This window comes from Salvia hispanica, chromosome 2 (genome assembly GCF_029641045.1).
Source record: "Salvia hispanica isolate PSC_SH4W2 chromosome 2, Shi_PSC_v1, whole genome shotgun sequence".
Classification (NCBI taxonomy): domain Eukaryota; kingdom Viridiplantae; phylum Streptophyta; class Magnoliopsida; order Lamiales; family Lamiaceae; genus Salvia; species Salvia hispanica.
In genome coordinates this window covers 32,872,129-32,896,107 of record NC_142693.1, presented here as the reverse complement: position 1 = coordinate 32,896,107, position 23,979 = coordinate 32,872,129, and the positions used below count along the sequence as shown (strand labels likewise).

General features: G+C 38.0%; 4 protein-coding genes across 5 annotated transcripts; 2 read left to right on the top strand and 2 right to left on the bottom strand.

Moving 5' to 3' along the window:
- Positions 1-3,125: 3,125 nt before the first annotated feature.
- Positions 3,126-6,324, bottom strand: LOC125215064 (uncharacterized). Its single transcript, XM_089064120.1, has 2 exons — positions 5,991-6,324; positions 3,126-3,656 (listed from the first exon to the last, which is right to left on the bottom strand). The coding sequence occupies exons 1-2, from the start codon at positions 6,098-6,100 to the stop codon at positions 3,452-3,454; spliced, it is 315 nt and encodes a 104-aa protein (XP_088920246.1). The 5' UTR covers positions 6,101-6,324; the 3' UTR covers positions 3,126-3,451.
- Positions 6,325-7,353: 1,029 nt separating this feature from the next.
- On the bottom strand, positions 7,354-12,630 carry CHR1 (chromatin remodeling 1). Of its 2 annotated transcripts, none has more exons than XM_048115035.2 (16): positions 12,480-12,630; positions 12,235-12,314; positions 11,584-11,832; positions 11,416-11,505; positions 10,921-11,267; positions 10,638-10,827; positions 10,346-10,521; positions 9,875-9,944; positions 9,604-9,793; positions 9,177-9,275; positions 9,005-9,099; positions 8,789-8,908; positions 8,370-8,489; positions 8,160-8,258; positions 7,937-8,044; positions 7,354-7,859 (listed from the first exon to the last, which is right to left on the bottom strand). In XM_048115035.2, the coding sequence occupies exons 2-16, from the start codon at positions 12,301-12,303 to the stop codon at positions 7,623-7,625; spliced, it is 2,259 nt and encodes a 752-aa protein (XP_047970992.1). In that variant the 5' UTR covers positions 12,304-12,314; positions 12,480-12,630; the 3' UTR covers positions 7,354-7,622. The 2 variants fall into 2 exon arrangements, with proteins under 2 accessions (XP_047970992.1, XP_047971064.1); XM_048115107.2 differs by having other exon boundaries at positions 12,476-12,610.
- Positions 12,631-17,450: 4,820 nt separating this feature from the next.
- Positions 17,451-18,127, top strand: LOC125219737 (anti-muellerian hormone type-2 receptor). Its single transcript, XM_048121787.2, has one exon. The coding sequence runs from the start codon at positions 17,534-17,536 to the stop codon at positions 17,993-17,995; it is 462 nt and encodes a 153-aa protein (XP_047977744.1). The 5' UTR covers positions 17,451-17,533; the 3' UTR covers positions 17,996-18,127.
- A 122-nt stretch (positions 18,128-18,249) lies between these two features.
- LOC125203681 (proline-rich receptor-like protein kinase PERK15) lies at positions 18,250-22,308 on the top strand. The gene is made up of 5 exons (XM_048102089.2): positions 18,250-20,374; positions 20,698-20,784; positions 20,863-20,933; positions 21,321-21,397; positions 21,465-22,308. Exons 1-5 carry the CDS (start codon positions 19,144-19,146, stop codon positions 21,988-21,990), a joined length of 1,992 nt encoding a protein of 663 aa, XP_047958046.2. The 5' UTR covers positions 18,250-19,143; the 3' UTR covers positions 21,991-22,308.
- Positions 22,309-23,979: the final 1,671 nt, after the last annotated feature.

Sequence of the window (23,979 nt, the reverse complement as noted above, 5' to 3'; positions counted from 1 at the left end):
ATTCATGACCAATAAAATCTGCGTTTTCACAAAATATATACTACTCATATATACTACTCATGTCAAAAGGCATGTTCTATCCATTCATGATTACTATTTGCTAAATTCGGATCAAGTTTTAAAAAATATAGTAATAGAAAGTAGGTGAAAATTAATGGAATGTGAGTCTTATTTTTATATATTAATTTTATAATTAAATGTGAATTAATTAATTATGGACAGATGAAAAAAGAAAGTTTTGTCATTTGATCGTGGATAGACAAAAAATGAAAGTTATGTCAATTAATCGTGGACAGATGGATGAGACATATATATGCACTCAATCAAAAAAATGATGTTCCCTCTATCCGCGAATAGGAGTCTCATTTTTTTCATTTTAGTCTGTCCGCAAATAGTATCGGTTCACTTTTACCATAAATGGTAATAGTGTCTCACATTCCACTAACTTATTCCACTCATTTCATTCAAAACTAATATATACAAGTGAGACTCTTATTCCACTAACTTTTTTCCACACATTTTTCTTAATATTTCTTAAAACTCGTGCCGCCAAGGAATGAGACTCCTATTGGCGGACAGAGGGAGTAATATTCTTTTTCATTTTGGTTCGTCCCACAAAATTAGTCAAGGATAAGACATATACGCTCTCTATCACAAAAAAAATATATTCTTTTCCAATTTGGTTCGTCCTACAAAATTAGTCATCTTCCAATTTGGTTCGTCCTATAAAATTAGTCATCTTCCACTTTTGGTTCGAGTTGAATCATATTCTCCCTTAATAATATTTCAATCACTTTTTTTAATTTTCTTGTTACCCATTTCACATTAAAATTCTTGACGTCCCCAAAGTTACAATTTTTAAAAGACAATAAAATTGTCATTTTATAAAAAAAAATATTTTACCTGAAATTTGATATACTTTGGATACCTTCTATCCCATCTCTGACATACTCGGATTTTGCTTGGTTTTAGAGAGTAATCTTGCATGGTTTTGATCACATTTCGTCTATTATCGGATATGATTATGATTACTTCTCTATAATTTTGGTATTTGACTATTTTGTGAAGAATGTGCAGAAAAATATGCAAAACAAGTGGATGTGCAATAGCCTTAGTTCGAGGCAGTTTTTCTGGAGATTTCGAAGTCCAATCAGCCTCTAATTCATACCATTCTCTTCGTCTTCGAAAGAGCTTCACGTGGGTATTTTGCACGCCTCAATCGGAGTCCCGTAGAAGAAGTTATGGCCATTAGACGAACACTGCCCAGTCCAGTGAAAACGCCCGGTTTGGGAAGAAAACGCCCGGTTTGAGAAGAAAACGCCCGGGGACAGACTAAACGCCCGGTTTTGAGAAGAAAACGCCCGGGCGCGCCCGGGCACGGCGCCCGGGCGGGTGTTTTGCTTTATATATATGTGCAACGCCTAGGGTTCACGGGGGAGGGTCCCATCCGCCTCCTACGCCATTCTTCCGCCTCCAAACATCCATATACACCAATTTTCATCCAAGAACAAGAGGAGGGCGATTGAGAAGAGTTCAACCATCAAGACGAAGGATTCTCAACCCCCAATTCATCTCCGGGACATTTAGTATCAATTGACTTATGTTTTCCATGTTTTCTACCAATTATTTTGTTGAAATCTTGTTAAACATGAGTAGCTAGATACATTTGTGGAGCTTTGGGTGAAGATTACTTTGAATATGTTTTGATTTAATTGAATTGAACCTTCGCCTAGCTCTTGTGATTATTTTGCTTGTTCTTGTGCTTTTATTGTTCTTTTGTTTGGCCAACATTAGAACTATGTCCGTTTAACTAGATTAATCGAGAGATAGCTAGTTTTATGTGGTAAAAGGAACGAGTACAACACATAGGTTTATCTACACTCGAGAGAGGGGACCCTATGTGAGGGCTTGAGTCTTAGGAACTTAAGGAGTTGGAATCTAATCTATTGGAAGGAGACTTTGATAGTTAGAATCTAATCTACAGGGTAGGTGCACTCGAAAGAGGGCTTATTCTAGAATCGCGACTTTCCTAATAATCCTAGAGACACAAATAGGTGAATCGATCTTTTAATGTTATGCTTGGCTCATGTAGTTATTTTGTCATTCCCGCGCCTTTACATTCATTGGATTAGCTACACGTTTGAATGCATCTTTACATTGTTAAAATATACGAGAGTTGATTAACAAATGTGTGATTTGGGAGTGGACAACACCTTAATTAATATCATCCGAGAGGAGTGAGGTTTTGTGTGAGGATATAAATCTTAGGAGCCTTTTGGAATTGTGTGCTTACACTATAAGGAGACTTTGGGCCTAGCATGCAACCTACAGGTCATGTGCATTCGAGAGAAGGCATGATCTTACCTTCGTGATAGCTTAGTAACTCTTGAGACCCCAGTCGGCATAGCTTGAAGATTGATTTAGAGGTTTAGTGAGATTAATCAAGACTATAACATTTTAGTTGGATCCCAAAGCTCTACTCTTTCTCCACTTTCTCTTCAATTCACTCATCTTCATTTTATTTACTTTGTTTTGAGTCATTGTTCCTAGAATTTAGATACAAAAACCCAATCTTCGGTTGTCTAAATAGCGAATGATCTTGATTTGAGGTACTTAAGCCCTTAATTAGTCTCTGTGGATACGATACTCTTGACTTGCCTTTACTACGATAGCCCCGTACACTTGCGGGTATTTCTCGTGTTAAAATAATTCGAGTCAATCTCATATGATCAACTTTTCATTTTAGATTTGTCTTTTCTCAAATACTTCCTCAGTCTGTAAAATATTTTCCAGATTTACCATTTTGGGTCGTCCGTGAAATATTGTTCATTTTGTTTTTTTTTTTCTATTTTTGTAAATGAATCACACTTTCCACTAAATTATCACACCTACATTCTATTATAAACTAGTATTCCATAAATGTGAGGCCTACATTCTACAAAACTTTTTTCATTCACTTTTCTTCACATTTTTTAAAACTCGTGTTTAGTCAAACATGACAACATTTTATGGACAGTAATTAACTTCTCTTTTTGCCAAAATAAAAAACTCTTTTCTTTACAAGGAATTGATCCATTTAATAATAGCCTTTTTAAATGACACATAACAAATTTTTGGTGCAATCTGAAGCCATTCCTTTGAAGATAAAGTGCCAGATCATCCATTAACGCTAGAGAATTTTTTTAAAGTAATAACATCTATTTAACTCAAATGGATGGCCAAAGTCACGCCTCAAAGACATTTACAATTTAAAAAAGCTGCAAAATTTGAAGTCAAGAATCGAACTTTTGCTATAGTTATTTCATTACTCCTGCAAATTCTCGATCACTCAAAAGGGTCAGAAGAGAGGCATCCAATATTTGTTACAACAGGTAGCCTCCTACGATGCAACTGAAAACCCCATTCGACTGGAGGCGAACTTCTTCGAATGCTTCAATGAATTTGAGGATACTCACATGGATAGAGGTAGCATCATTCTTCTGTCCCTTTTTCTAGCAAGCGACTGCCGCAGAATTCTCAAACGTATCGGAACAAGGATGCCGAGGCATAGTATAATGGAGGAAACCCAGTAATGTTTTAGGTAAAGGGTGATATATGATGAAAACAGGAGGGCGATAAATATAAAGGCCCAAAAAGCAGCAAGTACAACATCACTCCTGCATAAAGAAAAATTGAATTAGAGAAGAATCTGAAGAGATTTTAGACATGGCAATGTCAAATAAATGAGAGAAAAAGAGACAGAATCATATTATTTCTTACATTTATGAATGGAAAAGGATAGTTTTGGATGTGTCTTTGGTGGGTGCCCATTGGGTTGTAGTGTGTATATTCTTATGTTCAAGAAACTTGAGTCTTAAGGTACAAAAATTGGGGCCAAAAAGCACTAAATGAAATGATATAAACATGGCTATTTTCTTAGTACTAGTTTCTTAATTTGATGCTTTCAAACATGGGAGCATATATTCACCTGCCACTATGCCTATAATCTGACATATCAGTATTATACCCAAAATAGGCTCTAAAGTAATTTTCTTCTCATTCTAAATTGACCTAATTTCCAAAGATATACTATTGTCTAGGTGAGTGAAAGATAAGAAGCCGGACCTCTTGATATGACATGATCAAAGCAGACTGATGCACTTCACTAAGCCTAGATGGAGGATATAATATTGTTCATTCCTATCTGTGTAGTTCAATTTAAATTACATTATAATATCATGTCGAGGTGCACTTCTTCAAATCTCATATAAAGTCAATTTGAGATGAGAGTAAAAGCGAGTATTGAACTCATGACCTCCATCAAATTAAGGATGTAAAGATAAAAACAAACGTCAACTAACGAAGGAACTGCTTAGTAGTATAATAAACTAATAGGTTGTAGAAATGGTTGCTATAAGGAAATACACCCTTTTTCACATCTTAGGCAATAATGTTCCCCAAATTCATGTCTATTGCTACATCAAGTGGGAATAAAATTTCTCCAAAAGTGAAGAAATAAATGAAAATATAATGTAAAGTCTATGAACAAAGACTACAATGAGCTAGCCGACCAAAATGACATTGTTTTTATTTACATGCATTCACTAAGAGGTAGAGAGTTCTACGGAAATCAACATCGAATACACACGGTTTTGAGAAAACTCATATGACAAGGTCTTTTTTTGACTTGTTTCTTTACCTATTAAATTTTTATATTCAAATCATTGTTGAATAATATGTTTGCTTTCTGTCCTCGTAAAATGTTAACTTCTGGTGTGCAGTTCGCTTACCACTTGTGACTTGTCATTTGTCAACTATACAACACGTCATCCAGATACAATTGGAATAAAAAAATAGTACAGAAAGGGATGCAATATTCTAAAGCACCAACAAAATCATAAGCAACCAAAAGTTGTCAAAGAAACATTTTTTTTTTGTCCAAGAATAATTCTTCCAATAGGGTCTACTATGACTAACTGTTTCAAAAACCAACCAGATTACAAATAAATGAAGAAACCTAGTTATCTGGAACAGAGCCTTCTCTGGTCATCATCACAACCCCTTCACAATCAGTGGCCTTCTTTATCTTAGTGTGATCAAATTTGGTAAACACTAAATTTTTTGAGTTCATTGCAGCATAATTATACTATTAGAGAGGCCATCAATGTTGTCATTATAATCTTCAAATTTTCAGCCTGTGCACTTATCCACGGGCCAAGCTAAATCATAGAAAGTTTGATGCCTTATAAACGCCTATATACAAAAAACTATAATTGATTCTACAAATTGTATACTTATGTTTTTCCTGTTGATTCTATTAAAGTAATGAAAGTATTTACATGCACCCTAATAATGTTTTCAACAGACACATTTTTATATCGAGTGTAAGTATAGATGTGCACATATTTTTCTAAAAGCATCCTCACCAAGTTACAAGTTACTTACAACATTCAGAAACCTAACTATTGAAATGTTATGCACATGTCTTATATTGTTGCATCGACCACAAAGCAGTAAGAAAGCAAGACAGCTGAGCAAAATCGGAACTAAGATTGGGTGTAAATTTTTCAGCCAACTTTCCATATATAGTGAGCTGGTTATTTTAATTAGCTCCTCTGTTTCTTCTTAGATAGACAGGCTAACATTTTCAACCTTTTCCCACACATCTACCAATTTTGAAGTCTGAACTCTGAGTTGCAATTTTCTACTGAATTATCTGATCCATCCACTAGGCTAGCTCATGCTGGGTAAGATACTCTAGGTTGCACACAAAATAAACAATAACAAAGGGGAACAGAGTACCTATCAATGTGAAATAGATATGAAAAAGCTCATCAGCAACATATTGCCCGATTCAAATATTAAATTTATATTGATCTATAAAAATTAGCTTCATCCTGCTGGTGCTACATAACTGTAAAGCAATTATGCGAAACACACACAAGTTTAATCCGCGAGAGAAAGCAATAATTCGAAAGAAAGCTGAATTCCGGGAAGAAAGAGTAACCTACCAGGTTGAAAGAAGGGGTTTTGGAGAGAAGACGGCGAGAGGGGGGCACTTGTGCTGGGATCGGACCTGGTAATCTCTGAGTTGCTCAACGAGTTTCGAGCGAGTTATCATCGAATTGCAGTTATCACCTCAGAATGTAACTGAACCAGATTGAATCAAAACTGCAGGGAATTCTGCAAATCAAACTTATGATGCCACCCAATAAGTACTCCAATTTCAATTTTTTGCAGATTCATTCAGCATTGAATCTTCATTAAAATTAGGGTTTGGCGGAAGGTATATGATTTGCAAAAGACTAGTGAGTAAAGTCTACGAAAGCATGTAAAATCAAATGGAGTACTAATTTTAGAGACCAACAAATTTTTGTTTTTTTTAAGCATAACAGTATAATACATATTTTGTAAAGCAATGGTGTATTGAGTAATCATTACTTATTATAATTCATACGATTATAATTAAGTGGTGAGATTATTTTATTAAAAATAATCATAATTAATTATTACATAATACTTCCTCCGTCTCGTTTTAGCAGTCTCATTAACTTTTTTATTATTTTTTTGTAAAAATAATAATAAATAGTTAAAGTGGAGAAATGGTAAAGTAAGAGACGCAATAATATAGATAAGACTATTCTCTATATTATTCTCTCTCTTAATTTACCATTTCACCTCTTTAACTATTTTTTATTATTTTTACAAAAAGAAGACAGAAAAGTCAATGGGACTGCTAAAGCGAGACGAATGGAGTAATTTTTAAGACTAATATCTTAGGATTACTCAATCTCATAAACCAAACAAATACAATTAATCCTGATTCCTAAGAACATCATCCACTATGGAAGAGGCGCGGCTCGTGGCTCTTTCGTGGCCCAGCCGCGACTCCCTATAGTGACAAACATGGGCCCACTATAGGAGAGGCGCGGCCCGTAGCTCTTTCGTGGCCTAGCCGCGGCTCCCTATAATGACAAACATGTGCGTTGGTGGCGGGGGGGTGCCCACGAGAGCACCACTTGCATGGCCCAGCTCTTGGGCAGGGCCGCAGCTCCCCTATTGCAGCGGCCACGAGCCACGGCTCTCCCTATTTTTAATTTTTTTTCCTTAATTTTATAAATATACCCATTTTTTATCCCATTCCTACACAAATTCTATAAGTATACCTAATTTTTCCCATTTTCTTAATTAAAATATAAACAAAATAAAAAAATTAAATTATTGTATGGCTTGGGCATGTCCACCATAGTGGGAATCAAATTTTTTGGTGGCCCGGCCAAGTTTTGTAGCTTAGCCGACCAACTATAGTGGACACCCTACTGGAGTCAATCACTTCAAGATAGTGTGATTTTGTTGTCCTCCTATCACATGTCATTAAAAAATCACAGTATAAAACTGCTCCAGCATGAAATACCAGGAAAATTCAAGTCACAGAAAATAGCTATAATCACCATTACAAAGCCATTTTAACTGGGATTTTAGTCCTAAATAGATCCTGGTTTACAAAAAACAATCAAGTAGAGAATGCTTTCCTCTCCAAATAATGACAAAAAATGAGAGGAAATCAATCCCTTCAAGAAATTAAGGCATAGGAGCAGAGCAGGATCTGGTTGATCCTCCAAAATGAGTGAGACAGAGTTGGGTCAGCTGTTGAGAGTAGAGAGCATTCCTCCGGTTGCAGTAGGGAGTATCACCTCCCAACCAGGTCCTTTAAGAGGATAAACGTTTTGTTTTGCATCACCCTCCTCTTCCTCAGACGGCCCAGCAACCAGATCACTACGGTCCAGAACCTTGTCCAGATCTTCGTCGCTGATGTCAGTCTGAATCCATCGGTCCTCTTCATCCTCCACCTCACGAAGAAGGTCTAGCAATTCCTCTTCCTACAACAGAAATTATTAAAACCCTAACTATATGCTATGGCTACCAACAAAAAGATCATTGCATATATAGCACCAACCTTAATAGTTTCTGACCCATCCTTAGATCTCTCTTGTTTAAACTGTCCCTTGCCAATCACCACATGTTCAAGCCTCAATTTGCTAAAAGCTCTTTTCAGAATCCGACCCTGAAACAATAAATTTATGTTTGCATTATAGATAATAGAAAAGGGGGCATATTGCCAATGTGGGGAGGGGGTATGTAAAGGGAGGCGTGAGAGCTAGAGTGAGTATCTAAGGCACCTCGATAGATTGGGCAGTCGCTAGCCTGTAAACGTGAACAGGTTTTGTTTGACCAATTCTGTGACACCGATCCATGGCCTGTAAATCTGCCTGAGGATTCTGCAAATCAATTGAAACTCACTCAATCAATCCTCAGAAAGAAATTTTGCATAACAGCATCAGGTCAGGCATGAGTGAGTGGGAGATGAAAACTAGAGTACAAGATGATACCCAATCACTATCGTATAAGATGCAGGTGTCAGCTGCTGTAAGATTAATCCCCAACCCACCAGCTCGGGTACTGAGGAGAAAGATTCTATAGTCACTATCCACGTCATTGAATTCCTGAATCTGTTAGTGATTCACCAAAAATATCAAAGCCAGGTTAATTGCAAACTCAGTCGATAAATGACCAGCTAATACTGAAAACATGAGCTCCGTCAATGTTCTTTTCGTCTATTAGTTGATACTCTTCTAAATTTGTTTAAAATTGATTAACATGTTAACCATCAACATTTAAGTAAATAGTGGAAGCAAGCAGCAGCAAATGAAACATAAAACTAAATTGTTAAAGGACATGGACAGCAATTGTATAACAAGAAAAAGATGGAACACCAAAAAATATATGTTTCTCTTATTCATAGCTGTACCTGTCGTTTTCGTTCTGATAATTTAACATTACCATCAATCCTGCAAACTTGAAATCCCCTTTCACTAAAATAGTAATCCATTATGTCTAAGATCTTGGTCCACTGTGAGAATATCAAAACCTAAAAGCACAAAGAAAGTTGAATGAAAAAACAATTATATTATACACATATCTTCACAAAGACTTCAATTCATACAAAGAACAAGCTCTGACATACTTTGTGCTTTTGAGCAAAGAGCTTAGCCAACAGTCTATCCAATAATTTAAATTTTCCACACTGCTCCACAATCTGTTCCACAGGGGGGTAAAGATCTGCCAAACGGGATACTGAAAGGTGAAGATCATTTATAATTGATATGACAAGAAATTTTAGGTGGAAGAAAACATACAGGAACCATCAAAGGTGGACTCCAAAAGGTCAGGGTGGTTGCAGTTCTTCCTCAGTTGAATCATCAGATTATTGAGCTTTCCTTTGAAACCATATGTAGCTGCAAATGCTAACAAAGTGAGCAGGTTGCTACCACTTTGCCAGAAACTATCACTAGATTCAAAATTATTAGCAAGTAAAATCATGCAAGAATAGGAAACACATATCAAAATATCTAGACTCTGTTCAAGTAAACATAGTGCAAAGAAACATAGATGTATAAAACGGCATAGAAATAAGAAGAAATCCTACTTCAGTTTACTCTTTAAACCAAACAAGAGACAATGTTACCCCACACAAACCACAAAATGTGTATATATGCACATCAAGATGCACTGCCATCTATGTTTTTCAAAACCTGCTATGAGTCAGATGGAATGTAATTTTACCATTAAATGATTTCTCTAAGAGGTGACCCTCCAGTGTTTTGTTAACAAGATGATCTTGGAAGGTCTTCTGATAATCAGTCATTGTTGCATACAAGAGAATTTCTTTCTTCCGAGGGAGCATTAGCTCAACATCAGACTTCATTCTGCGAAGCAGAAATGGACGCAAAATAGCATGGAGTTTGGCCACTACCTGCAGATATATGAATTGGCAAATTAAAAAAATAAGGATCAAATAGGAAATCGTCTGAGGTAGTACTCATTTAAAGCATACCTGAGCCCTTCTTTTCTCTTCCATCTCTTCCTTGATAGCTTCACTGGTGCACCTCCCTGAGAAGTCAAACCTGGGACACACATAACAAGTAAGACATAAAGAAAGAATGAAATTTTTGTGATTAGTCAAAAGTGATTGGTGAGAGAATATTATAACAAGGGGTGTTCAAAATAAAAAAAAGGTTGACCTTTGTGGACACCTAATAAGGCAATTGTCGGACACTCGTGGTGTCTTGGTGAACAGCGAGTAATCGCCATTTAACAACAGGGTTTAAAGCATAAAATTTTTTTTAAGAGAAATGAGCATTGTCAAAATTCAAATTGCCATCACCCCTTAATATTTGACCCTATTTCTAAGTTCTTAACACAGAAAGATGAGGTCAACTGCAAAAATAGTTTTATCTTCATAGAAAAGATATTCAAGTAATGTTATTATTAATCAACAACTACCAGCTAACATGAAGTTACATACCATGATTCAAACTCCTCATGGGATGAAAATATATCAGGAAGAATAAAATTCAACAGCGACCAGAGCTCCGCCAAGTTGTTTTGCAGTGGTGTGCCAGTCAAAAGAAGCTTATTCTCAACAGGCAAAAGTTTCAATTCCCTCAGTAACTTACACTTTGAGTTTTTCAACCTATGTCCCTTCAAGAATCAAAATATATCTCAGAAAAAATCATGCAACACATCAATAATTTAAAACTTCAAGGACCAACTCCTAGTTTAAAAAAACAAAATAACGTCACAGAAATGGCATCTACCTCATCAACAACAATGTATTTCCAGCTGTAATGTCTCAGTACTCGTCTTGCATCAAACATTACAATTTCATAAGAGGTAATGACAATTGGGAACTTGGGACCCATAGTTCTAGGCATATGCTTCCTTACAATTTCATCTCTCTCATTCTTATCACCATGGTAAATGATTGCATTCACTGAGGGTAGAAACCTAACAGATTCAACAAGTCATGTATATTACGTTAACATCATGAGAAAAAATAAGAATATTCAATCATCAAATGTAGGAGGAATAACCACATACCTCTCGATCTCATTCAACCAATTTGATAGAGTTGAGAGAGGAGCAATAATCAAGTAAGGACCATGCAATCCATTCCCTTTGAGGTGACCAAGAAACGCAAGGGTTTGAATTGTTTTACCGAGACCCATTTGATCTGCGAGGATCCCATTTAATCCATTTTGCCACAATGAGATCATCCATTTTACACCTTTAAGTTGATACGTTTTCAACTTTCCACCAGTCAATAAAGGTACCAATTCTGCCTGCTCTTTCTCATCTCTCTCTGCATCTGTGAGGGTCGAATCTTCAGCAGAACAACCATCTTTACCTCTTGTAAGCATAGCTGCAACTGCTCTCTTTGCTTTCCTCTACAAAATTACAGGAGTTGTTTTGCATTAGGATGTGGCTTGTAAGTGACAAAATCAATAGCAAGACCAATTACATATGAATAAAATATGACAATTTAAATAGACGTAAGACTGAAGAACTCCAGAGTATGGTGGGGAAATCTAGTACATTGTTATAATTTGCACCAGCCTTTCTTTTAGAACCACGGCCTCTCGTTCCTCCTTTGACAACAGTTTTCTCATCATCCTCCAGCCCATTCTAACATATTGCAATACAAACTATGTTAGCGCAGGTACCTTAACAAATCAAAAAAAAAAATCAGCACGAGAAGGAAACCTTTGTAATATCATCCATTTTCTCCAGTAGAAACTCCGAGTAAAGCTGGGTCTGAGTCAAAAGCTCATCCAATTTCGTAAACTGTGTGTCATTTAGACTAGCTCCTTCTATAGGCTTCTGCTCTTCTTCTTTCAGCCGCTCTTCCAACAGCTTTTCCTCTTCCTCCACCATGGCTTTTGAAATAAGTGGATGACATCCTTCCTTGACATCGTCCACCTCCCCTTTAACACCTGAATTCTCTTTGCAATCCTTTAAATTAAAATAAGATAAAAGAATCAGTGTCAGGGTTAATCAGAAAAGTATAAGCCCAATTATTGGCAACCACAAGTTTAAGGGATTCTAATACGTGATGAACGAAAGAATAAATAACTCCACATAATGCAACCAGTTTAAGCAGCAAAAGCAAGTAATAGCATAAATCAATTTTCCTACATTCTATGATCAAAATAGGCTAACTAGGTGCAAAAGGGGAAATGGAGTTGAGCTAGCTAGAAGAACATTTTGAAACACATCACCCTAAGGTAGCATCGTATTTCCATCCCAACAAACCAAAACACAACGTCAAAAATCAGCTCAACGAAACAAAAATCAGTAAAAAAACAAATCTAAAGCATATTTCACCAACAGAGGCCGAAATGTGGATGACAATACCTCGTCTTCGAGAACAGAGGTTGGAGAATCTGCAGCAGTCTCGCTCTTCACTTCGTCCTCGGCCGCCATTTCTCACAATCCTAAGCCATAGAAAACAACAATATCAAGTAAGAAAGTGTAAAAATCATAAGGCAAAAGAAAAGCCCCTTTTCAAACTTCATATTGCACAACATTTGAAAAAAACACAAATAAAATCCCCAAATATTAACAAAAACCCTACACAAACATTGCAGTTGCTTACTCACAATATGGAAATGACTGTCAATCAATTTCAAAATTCGCTTCTCTCTCTGACACTCTCTCTGTCGATCTCTCTCTCTCTTTGAAGGGAGGAAGAGACCGGAAAGAATGGAGAGAAGCAAAAAAGAAACAATGAAATTGGATTCAATAAAGTTGTGTGCGCAGTTATTTATTTCAAGGTGACTGGCAATTGTCTGCAGACGCGATGGGCGGGAAAATAACCTAATTGGAAAGTTGCCCTTACAATTTCCGGTTTATTTCTAAAACGCCACTCCTTCGCGACTTTTCGAAAAAACACCTTTTTATAATCAATTTATTTTTATTTTTCAAATGTCCACGTCAAATTAATGAAGTACAGTACTAATTTTTTAATAAAAAGCTTTTTATTTCTATGTAATTAATTTTCTGACATCGATCTTATACATCAAAGATAATGTATGATGCCCAACGCCAATTATAACAATTTTATATAATTAAAAAACTATAAAACGAATTAATGACATGTTTTCACTTCTGTATACAGTTTTTAACTTATCAAATTGGCTATTATTCCTGTACCATGATATTAAAAGTATCCACGGTGGGAGGGCCGCGGCTCTTGGCCCGGAGTTGGGCAGTGCGCGGCCCCCCACTATTGAGCCGCAGGGTGGAAGGGGGGGGGGGGGTGGACGAGCAAGCTCTTGGGCCCGCGGCTCGGCCTGCTACTACAAGGGGCCGAGAGCCGCGGCCCTTAGCCACCGATTTTCTATTTTTTTTTTTCAAATTTTTTTATATATTCATCATTTCTCCTCCATTTTTTTACCCCAAACCAAACTCCACTCTTTCCAATTGATTTCAATTTAGTTTTCAAACATGGATTCCGATAGGGTAGGTAATTCAGTCATCGGTTAGTCGGTTAACCGATGACCGAACCGATTAACGTGTTTCTCGGTTAACCGATAACCGACAATTGGTGTTATCGGTTCGTTTCGGTTCCAAAAGCAAGGCGTCTATCGGTTATCGGTTCGGTTCTGAAACTGATCGGTTAGAACCGGTGAGAACTGATTAGAACCGACTCCTCCTTCCCACCGCGCCGACTCCTCCTTCCCAACGACGTAGCACGTTCATACACAAGTTGTCTCAAATACATAAGCACATTTTGGAGTAAGCAATTATTCTTTCTTGTAAGTGTCTCAAATTTGAGTAATCAATATTAGTTTAGCTATGATGGGTGTCTCAAATTATTCTTATTTGCTCTTAAATTCCAGAAATGTATGAATGAACGGAGCAGTTTGATGTTAATGCCATGTGTTTATGTTACTTGCTTTTGAAAGAGCAAGTGTTTATCAGAATTTGGATTTTCCAGCTCTATTCCTCACAGCAAAAATCATGAAATGAGGAAGAATAGGGGTGCCGATGTATTATTTGGCAGTAACATATTTAGTTTTCATTGATTTTGTTACTTTTGAAATGAGGAAGAATCGGGGTATACCTTCTGGGAAGTATTTCCCTTGATAAGCATTCTGGATCTCTTTCATTTGCTGCAACATGGATTCGATAGTATTTTAATTTTTAGAATGAGCAGTTTGTAAACTTTTTTTTGTTTCGTTGGATTAAGCTTATTATGAATAGGCTATTTTTATTTTTTTAATTTCTAATGCAAAGTACATACATAATTATTTCTACAAATTAAAATATTAAAACGCAATGTAGCGCAAGTGGTGGCTATGGTGGGAATTTTTCGTACGCAAATGTTCAACGACCGATTCCTATGAACTGCTAGGGTTAGGAACCGAACCGAACCGATGCCAATTCAGTTTCGGTTTCGGTGCTCCCATTTCGGTTACTGTTCATCTCGGTTAACCGTGTTGTCGGTTCGGTTATAACCGAACCGACCGAATTACCTGCCCTAGATTCCGACGATGAAAATTTTCAACGAGCGATCGATGAGGAGTTCGAAGAACTCGTTGCAGCGGTGCAAGCTGAAGCAGGCGAGGAGGAGGCAGTGTTGGCAGCGGCGGCAGCCATCCCTCGGTCGAGATACCGTCGCCGGTATATCAACCGTGACCATGCCGGAGCCGACCAGCGGTTGATGGAAGACTACTTCGGCGATAACCCCCGTTATTCGCCGAAGATTTTTCATCGGCGATTCAGAATGTCGCAACGACTCTTCATCCACATTACGGATTGTTTGTCTCAGCGATACAGGTGATTCACCTTGCAGAGTGATGCCACCGGTCAACCCGGATTGTCGACATATCAGAAGTGCACGATGGCAATTAGGCAGCTTGCCTATGCCGGGCCTGCTGACATGTTCGACGAATATCTACAAATGGGCGAAACGACTGCCCTTAAGACGCTGAAGCAGTTTTGCAAGGGTATCAAAGAAATCTTCAAAGGGGAGTACCTACGGAAAGCAACGGCCGAGGAATGCCAGAGACTAATAAATATGCACGGGACTGTGCATTATTTTCCGGGCATGATGGGCAGCATCGATTGCATGCACTAGGAGTGGAGGAACTGTCCGGTGGCTTGGAAGGGGCAATTCACTTCTGGTTTCAAAGGGCGACATCCCACGATGATCCTTGAAGCCGTTGTTGACTACTGCTTGCGAATCTGACATGCGTATTTTGGTGTCGCTGGGTCGAACAACGACATCAACGTTCTACAATCATTGCATCTCTTCAATGATGAGTCCCGGGGTGAGGGTCCGCAAATCAGCTTCGTGGCCAATGGCACGCAGTACAACAGGGCATACTATTTGGTCGATGGAATATACCCTCGCTGGCCCGTGTTTGTCAAGACGATCCGACAACCAGTTGGGCCGAAGCAGACCTATTTTGCAAAAAAAACAAGAGGGTGCTAGGAAGGATGTTGAGCGGGCTTTTGGAGTCCTCCAATCGCGATGGGCCATTATACGGTGTCCGGTTCGACTATGGCACGAAAATGATGTCGCAGACATCATGACTGCGTGTATCATATTGCACAATATGATAATAGAGGATGAAGGCTTTGTTGCAGAGCGCTGGCACCGGAAGATGGTGCTAGCACAAGTCACGATATTGCAACCCCTCCTCTGCAGATGGGTGTACCACGCAGTAATGAATGCTTGATTCAGCGCTTCACCAATATGCGGAGTGAATATCATATTCAACACTGCATGCTGATTTGGTGGAAGAGGTTTAGAACCGTAGAGGAGGGGGCGCAGCGTGATAGGGGTTCTCTTTGTTGTTCGCGTTGTATCGAAAATTTTCGTTGTATAATTTTTCCTTCTATAATAATACAGCGAAAATTTTGTTATAATTTTTTTATTTTAATTATTTCTATGTGTTTTAATTATTATATGCAAATAATATTTATGAAAGCAAAAATTAAAATATAGCAAAAAAATGTTTAAAATAATTTTAATTGGTGGCCCGGAGGGCCACCATTGTGGTGGCCAAGTTTTCATGGGCAGAGCCAAGTTTGTTGGGCATGCCCAAGAGGGCCACCATTGTGGATACCCTAAGGAAGTGGGGATTTCTATATACTCCATCGTCCCATAAAAATATGTGCACTTTTCATTTTCGTCCGTCCCATAAAAATATATTTATTCCATTTTTGGAAAGTTATATCAATTTAATAATGTAGGTCCCACTATCTATCAACATTATTTTAGGGGTGTGATTAATTGCTAACGGAGTATTTAAATTTTAAGTTGTTAACTCAATTAAATCATCAATGCAGTGTATTAAAAATGTCAACAAATAATTTTGTTGAACTTCAATATACTGTGTAGATATTATGTGTTGACATTTTAATATCACTGTATTGACATTTTTAATACACTGTATTGATGGGTTAGCAGAGTTAGAAACTTAAATAGTTAGCAATTGATCACACCCAGGGACGGAGCCAAAAATTCTTTATAGGTGGGGCAAAATTCTATACAAAGAGATTTTAAGGTTGAGAATGGGCACTTATAAAGGTATTTCAAAAAAAAATTAAAATTGTGATCAAAATAGCAGAAATAAATTTTTTGAGGTGGGGCATTTGCCCCTTGTAAAGTGTATATATATCCGTCCCTCATCACACCCCCCACTACTTTACCATATTATTCTCTCTCTCTTACTTAAACTTAATTAGTTTTGTCTTAATTCTTGTGTTATATCCACTTATATTTTTATGGGACGGATAGAGTATAAAGAAATTGGATATTAGTACATGTTTTATATGTTTATGTGATCCACCCTCGTGAAAATTGATACAATTTAATTGATATTAGTATGGCTTCTTTTATTTTATTGATCCACTCTCATAATTATGTAAATGTACATCATTTATATTACGTGTGAAACATGATACTGGCTTGTTGATTTTGATTTTAAGGTTTGGTATAATAACATCACAAAACGTTATAAAATTAAAAGAAAAAAAATACCATTAAAATCTAGATTAATTTGCAATTATTCAATGTTTGGAAATTTTTTTTGGTAAAATTGTATCTTATACTATGAGTTAAGGATGCCTCTTATTCAAGAATAAAAGGACGTCATTTAGCTGAAAATATTAATAATACATTGCACGCAAGTGACCACACTTTATTGCCATGAAATAATTATAAATAAATCAAAATATAATATTTTTTTCGATTAATTTTTAAAGTTGTAGGACCGTGCTATAATTTGAGGAAATTTTATGGTTTTTAGTCATATTGTCTAAAAAAATTGAATCTTGGAATATTTTTTAGGCAACAATCAATCTCATTAATCGCCTTTATTTATCATTTCCATACGAACAATTATTCCATTTGTATTCTATTATCGATATTTTTGTTAATGGATCTCGCACTCCACTAATTTTATACTTTCTTACTTTTTTATTATAAAATTACTATTAAAAAGTATGGCTTAATTTTCACTAGGTTATTCCAATCTACTACTCCTTAAAATTTGAGCCAAATTAAAGTGAGATTTTTATGGAAGTATAAAATGCCAAAATTATGTGGTTTAACAACATTTCCTCTCGAAGTGGATAAGGCGAAGCCAACGATTACAAAATTGAATCGAAAAAGCTAAGCTCAGCAGCAAATCCACTGACAATGGCGGTGCTACAGCTCTTGCCATCGCCGCCGCAGCCAATCAGCCGCCGTAAATTCACCAAACTCAGACGGCTGCCGGTGCTCAAAGTGCGGGCCGTGGCGAAGGAGAGCGGCGCTGCTGAGGCAGCCGCCATCGTGGGCGGACTAGTCGCGACGCCGGTGATCGGTTGGTCCCTCTACACCCTCAAGACCACCGGATGCGGGCTTCCGCCGGGGCCGGCGGGCTCTATAGGCGCGCTGGAGGGAGTGAGCTACCTTGTGGTGGTGGGCATTGTGGCGTGGTCGCTCTACACCAAGACGAAGACGGGCTCGGGCCTTCCCAACGGGCCTTTTGGCCTCTTGGGGGCTGTGGAGGGTCTCTCGTATCTGTCTTTGTTGGCTATTGTTGTTGTGTTTGGGCTGCAATTCGTTGAGCAAGGATCCATTCCCGGCCCGCTTCCTAGTGATCAATGTTTTGGTTAGAAATTACTACTACTAAATCATGTAAGTTTGTAAGTATGTTTCTTCTTTCTCCCAATTGTGGTTTATGAATGTTTATACCGAAATTGTGTTACATGCAAAGTTAGTATGTCATCGAGATTTTGTGGTAAATAATGTTGATTACTATTTGCTTTCTCCTAAAGTTGGAAAATTGAGAGGTGTGAAAGAAGCATGGGTAATTTTACGTACTATTTTATTGGCTTATTTAGTTTAATCATTAATTGAATTGATTTTGAGTTTAATCGTTAATTGAATTGATTTTATTGGCTTAAGTATGATTGAATTGCTACCTTTTGTTGGATCAAGATATTACTGCATTTGCATATTATGTGGCTCAATTGGTGTAGTCATTTCTTCGTCATGTTTATTTATGAATTAATGGTGGAGCGATTCAGGTGTGATCGAGGGGGATCCATCTTACCGGTTATCTATTTTTAAGTTATGTGCGACAGTGCAAACAGTTCTTCGTCTATTATTCATTACTAATGATAATCATTGTCACACTGCTCTATCTTCCAATATCGACAAAGACTTTTTTTTAAACTAGTGTTCAACCTCACAATCTACTATTACTAAAAATTAATTGTTGGACTAGCAAAGTACTAATAAAATTGACAAACTATCACATTACATGAGTTTTTATATGTAAATTTTATTATACATGTCACCATTTATCGAGTTTGACTAGAGAAGTCCGTGATATATTTTTGAATTACTGAAAAATAGGCAACTTATTGATTAACCTCCTACCATTTCGGCTAATGAGAGAGAAAAAAGATAGAGAAAGGCTGTTTTATAGGAAGGCAAACAAAAGGGCATCCCCTTGTAAGATAGCAACTAACACCATTTGCCATAACTTCTCTGTCTTACCTTTGTCTTACCTTTGAAGACGTTCAACCTACTTTTCCAAAAATTAAAAAATTAAAAAAAAGAGGGAGAGACAGAGCACCCTCAAATTCAATCATCCCATGAAATTAGGGATTTCATAACTTCAAATCCATGCAATTTCATGATCATCATCAAGATTGAAGAAATCATACATTTTTTGTTTTTACATAAAACAACGAATTCATGCATGTGATCTTCTTGTAACGATCAATGAAGGTGGAGTTGCTTAATTAAATATCATTATGTCGTCGTCGTCTTCATCATCATCGGGTGCTACTCCCCCATCATCTTCGACTTCAACGGACTCTCCACCCTCTCCTCCTGCAACAACGCCTCCATCAGATTCCACGCCGCCGCCATCTCCTCCCGCGTCAACGCCGCCTCCGCCCTCCCCAACATCAACTCCACCCCCGCCCTCTCCTCCAACATCATCGCCGCCTCCACCATCACCCCCGCAAGGCACCCCTCCCCCGCCTTCTCCCACCCAATCCCCTCCAACCTCACCGCCTCCATCACCACCAACATCTTCACCTCCGCCCCCTGCCTCTTCCTCCCCTCCCCCTTCCCCTCCCTCCCCCGCAAAATCCGGATCTACACCAGCATCAGAACCTCCTCCTTCGGCGACATCCTCCACCACTCCAACACCGTCTCTTCCGTCAACCACAACCCCGACCACTCCTGCGCAAACTACCCCTACACAAGGAGCTGTCGGTTCCACACCCGCAACTCCTTCTTCCCCTTCAAAACCTGTCTCTCCAGAAACACCCTCTCTCTCTCCCAACCTCCCTCGACCTCGGCCAGCCGGTTCAACCGAAACTCCTCCGCCACCTTCCAACGACTCTCAGAATATTAATGGAGTTATCGTCGTTGGAGTTGTAGTCGGAGTAGGAGTAATCATTGCACTCCTCTCTGTCATCTTTTGCCTCTTGTGTAAGAAGAAAAAAAGGAAATCTGATTATTTAACAAATCCTAACGCCCAATACTACAACCAAGATCCGTCGCTATGGGGCGGGCAACAACAACCTGTGGATCCGAACATGAAGCTCCACCCGCCCGCCGGAAGCTTCATGGGAGGCGGGTGGGCCCCTGGCACGAGTGGTGAATTTGGCTCGGGGTATAATAACTCAGGGCAACATGGTGCGATCCAGTCGCAGAACGTGGGAGGTATGTACCAGTTCAGCTATGAGGAGCTTGCCAACGCCACCAATGGCTTCTCTCAGGTCAATGTGTTGGGGCAAGGCGGTTACGGCCTCGTTCACAAGGGTGTTCTGCCTGATGGGAGGATTGTCGCTGTGAAGAGCCTCAAGAGCGGGAGCGGGCAAGGCGAGCGAGAATTCCAGGCGGAGGTTGAGATCATCAGTCGCGTCCACCATCGTCACCTTGTCTCTCTCGTCGGATACTGTATTGCTAATGGCAACAAACTCCTTGTCTACGAGTTTGTTGCTAATAAGACGCTCGACTTTCATCTTCATGGTTCTTTCTTGCATTTTATATTCCACTTTTTCATTATATACTTTGAAAATTGTGGTCAATTGAGAACTATCTTGAGAACTTATCATTTGATAGCACAAAATGTATCAGTTGATGACTTTTAATCCAACCGATGTAGTTCGTGCTGCGAACTAATATCAATTGACAATGGATAGGGTTTCTGCCACCAACTAATATGTTTTGTTGCTGCCAACTTTTCATGTTTTCATTTTAAGATACTCTAGTTCTTAATTGATCACGGCCTATACTATGATGTTGTATCATTAATTATATTAATATATGCATATGTGTATGTGTGGTTACAGATAAAGGTGGAGCTGGGCTTGATTGGGCAACAAGGCTTCGTCTTGCAGTTGGCATGGCTAAGGGGCTTGCTTATCTCCATGAAGATTGTGTGATTCTTCTTCTTCTTTGATTTATCTTTTATTGTCTACATATATTCACTGATCTTGGTATTATTGTGATTGTAGGTAGCCCGCGGATTATCCATCGTGATATCAAAGCTGCAAACATTCTTATTGACAACAACTTTGAAGCAATGGTACTCATCATCATAATCATACACTCATATATACATATATGGGCAAATCATGTAAAGAACATGAAATTTGGTCGAATCTAATTCTTCCCGCAATTTTAAATATCATTCGGAACAAATTTTAATTCGTACACAGTTATTATAAGGTCGATTTTCTTTATGAATATATGTCATAGTTCATGTAATTTCTCTGTTGGCATATCAAATACAATCTCACTGAGAACTTCTTCGAGTGGTAATTGTGAGTAAATATAAATTTCATTATTTCATCAACTAATTTTTGAAGTTACGAGATTGACTAGAATATGACCAGAGTTCGTGTTTTTATCGAGAAATTACCCTTTATGTATCATCTTTTTGCAAGTATTCATGATGTTGTGATTTTTGCAGGTGGCTGATTTCGGTTTGGCTAAACTCACTACCGATAACAACACCCATGTCTCTACCCGCGTGATGGGAACATTTGGGTGAGATATTTAATTCTCACAATCTGATAAACACAAGGATAATGACAGTAAATTTTCATGACTTCAGATACCTTGCGCCGGAATATGCTTCAAGCGGGAAGCTATCAGAGAAATCCGACGTCTTCTCATTCGGAGTAATGTTGTTGGAGATTGTCACGGGCCGGAGACCCATCGATCTCACCAACATGATGGAAGACAGCCTCGTAGATTGGGCTCGGCCTCTTCTCACCAAGGCGCTCGAAGATGGCAACTTCGAAGAAGTGGTGGATCCAGGGCTCGAGGGTAGATACGACCATGACGAGCTCTCTCGCATGGCCGCATGTGCTGCGGCCAGCATACGCCATTCCGCGCGAAAGCGCCCTAAGATGAGCCAGATCGTGCGGGCCCTTGAGGGAGACTCGTCCCTCGATGACCTGAACGACGGTGTCAAGCCCGGCCAAAGCACCACGTTTAACCCTAATGGGGGGTCGGATGCGTACGACACACGCGCGTATAATGCGGACATGATGAAGTTCAAGAAGATGGTAATGGATTCGGAGGAGTTCACTAGCAGCGAATACGGCGGCGATTCCTCTGAGATGGAGCGCAATTGATTTTATGTCTCCAAGCATTTCCCCCTCGAATCAGACAAACTAAAGAAGGGAATCCCGTTGAGTTTCTGTGCTTTATGTTCGTCCCATGCTAAAGGGGCAAACTTAATTCGGATTATGAACCATAAAAGAAAATGCCTACTAAACCGATCACAAGAATAACAGTTATTGTACATAATATCAGCCATTTACTCCTCTTTCCTTCAAATTTCATCAAGTGGTCGTGCTTGAGACATAAATAGTCTCGGATAATTATGAGATGTAATATTTGATTGACTATACTGAATGTAATTTTGCTGTGACTGATACCAATTAAAGCTATTTCATGAAGAAATTGTGATAATCCAACCAATTTTAATAACTGGATCATTTCATTTGCATGTTATATACATGTAGCAAAAATGTGTATATACTTGACTAGAGCATTTTGCATAAGGAACGAGAGGATCATCTACTCCATTTCCTGCTACACCAATTATAAATCGATATGTATACATTCTTTAAAAAATACACTAAATCTTACTTGGCATCTTCCCCCAACATCTTCCTCGCTTAAATTCATCTTGTCCGTGATCCTCACTCAAATGGAGTAGATGATCCCTTCCGCTAAAATAGTACTCATAATCATTATTTATGGTTATGGATCGTTTAGTCTTTGAGAAGAGACCACGTCTAATTGTCTATTACTATTACCTTTTGTTTAATTACTTAAGCTTCAGTTAATGATAATATATCTTCATATATTTCTATAATACATGTATCGCAAATTTTCATTTCATCTCCATTCATGTGATTAATTGAATGCCGGAGAGGATCACCTACTCCATTTGAGTGAGGATCACGGACAAGATGAATTTGAAGGAACTGGCAGCGGAAGCATAAATCGCGTTGATTATCATAATTTAATACTAATTATTAATCGAGCAAATAAAACACATAATAATCAGATCTATTTAGCAGATTATTTAGACAAAATCTATTCGCATAATTCTCACATGTATCATGCTCATAACTTGAATTAATCATGCTTTAAGAATATTGAAACCTAAAACATGCTTTTCTACGGAGCAGGAATAATACCTAATTAATTCTCCAAAGAATTGATGATGGCTAGCAGCTTTTCCACGTGACGCTTTGAATACTAGACCACAGATCTTCTCTCTGCTTCCCGAACTGTACTCTGATATTAGTGTGGACTGATCTCACCAGAATACTAGGACTTAAAATAAAGAAGACATAAGAAATCATTTTCCAATTTGGAGTGAAATTCGAACTCCTCTAGTATAGAGGGGGACGAAAATTTTGCTATTAAAATTATGATTTCTGTCTCCTTTATTCATCTATATATATTAAGTTCCTTTTGGGCCCAGACAGGGATCTGTGGAAGGTTTTGCATATGAGCTCATCCAATTTACTTTTTACTAATTAAATTGAACCCACAATTTAATATAAGCTTTAATTGGAATATTACGAGCAGCCACTACAGAAGTAATATTGAACTCTCACCATCCAAATCCGAAATTATAAGTAATCTGGGTTTCCGTTTTAAATTTCATTTTTCGAGCTTAAGATAATAATGTCCATTAATTAATTAATGTCTGCTATGGACTTAACTAATTAATTTCTTATTAATTCCAAGAGTGGACTTAACATGAAACGTTTATTAATTATTCATAGAGTAATCAAACTCCAACTAGCTAGGTTCCGAATAATAAAACCTTGTTTCGCGCTCCTTGAGGACATTATCAAACGAGACTCACCTCGCGCATGATTCAACATAATAGCAATCCTAGCACTGCTAGATATTAATCACTACTACCCAATATATCAGGATTATTGGGTTACGAAAAACCCGCACCATTTGATAAGTCAAAGTAATGCATAATCAATACCGTATGCTCAATGCTAACCTACATTGATTAAGAAACAAATATTTATCAAGACCTCGCCTTTCAGTAGATAGCCCAAGGACAAGTCTTGCTGTTAGATCCG

Excerpts from the sequence above, each read along its gene's own strand:
- LOC125215064 (XM_089064120.1), bottom strand. The coding sequence starts at position 6,100 with ATGATAACTCGCTCGAAACTCGTTGAGCAACTCAGAGATTACCAGGTC. Across the intron at positions 3,657-5,990 it reads AAACCCCTTCTTTCAACCTG|GAGTGATGTTGTACTTGCTG; the intron begins GTAGGTTACTCT and ends TTCTTTATGCAG.
- CHR1 (XM_048115035.2), bottom strand. The coding sequence starts at position 12,303 with ATGGCGGCCGAGGACGAAGTGAAGAGCGAGACTGCTGCAGATTCTCCA. Across the intron at positions 10,828-10,920 it reads TGGTTGAATGAGATCGAGAG|GTTTCTACCCTCAGTGAATG; the intron begins GTATGTGGTTAT and ends TGAATCTGTTAG. Across the intron at positions 9,794-9,874 it reads AAGAGAAAAGAAGGGCTCAG|GTAGTGGCCAAACTCCATGC; the intron begins GTATGCTTTAAA and ends ATATATCTGCAG.
- LOC125219737 (XM_048121787.2), top strand. The coding sequence starts at position 17,534 with ATGGCGGTGCTACAGCTCTTGCCATCGCCGCCGCAGCCAATCAGCCGC.
- LOC125203681 (XM_048102089.2), top strand. The coding sequence starts at position 19,144 with ATGTCGTCGTCGTCTTCATCATCATCGGGTGCTACTCCCCCATCATCT. Across the intron at positions 20,375-20,697 it reads GCTCGACTTTCATCTTCATG|ATAAAGGTGGAGCTGGGCTT; the intron begins GTTCTTTCTTGC and ends GTGTGGTTACAG. Across the intron at positions 21,398-21,464 it reads CGCGTGATGGGAACATTTGG|ATACCTTGCGCCGGAATATG; the intron begins GTGAGATATTTA and ends TCATGACTTCAG.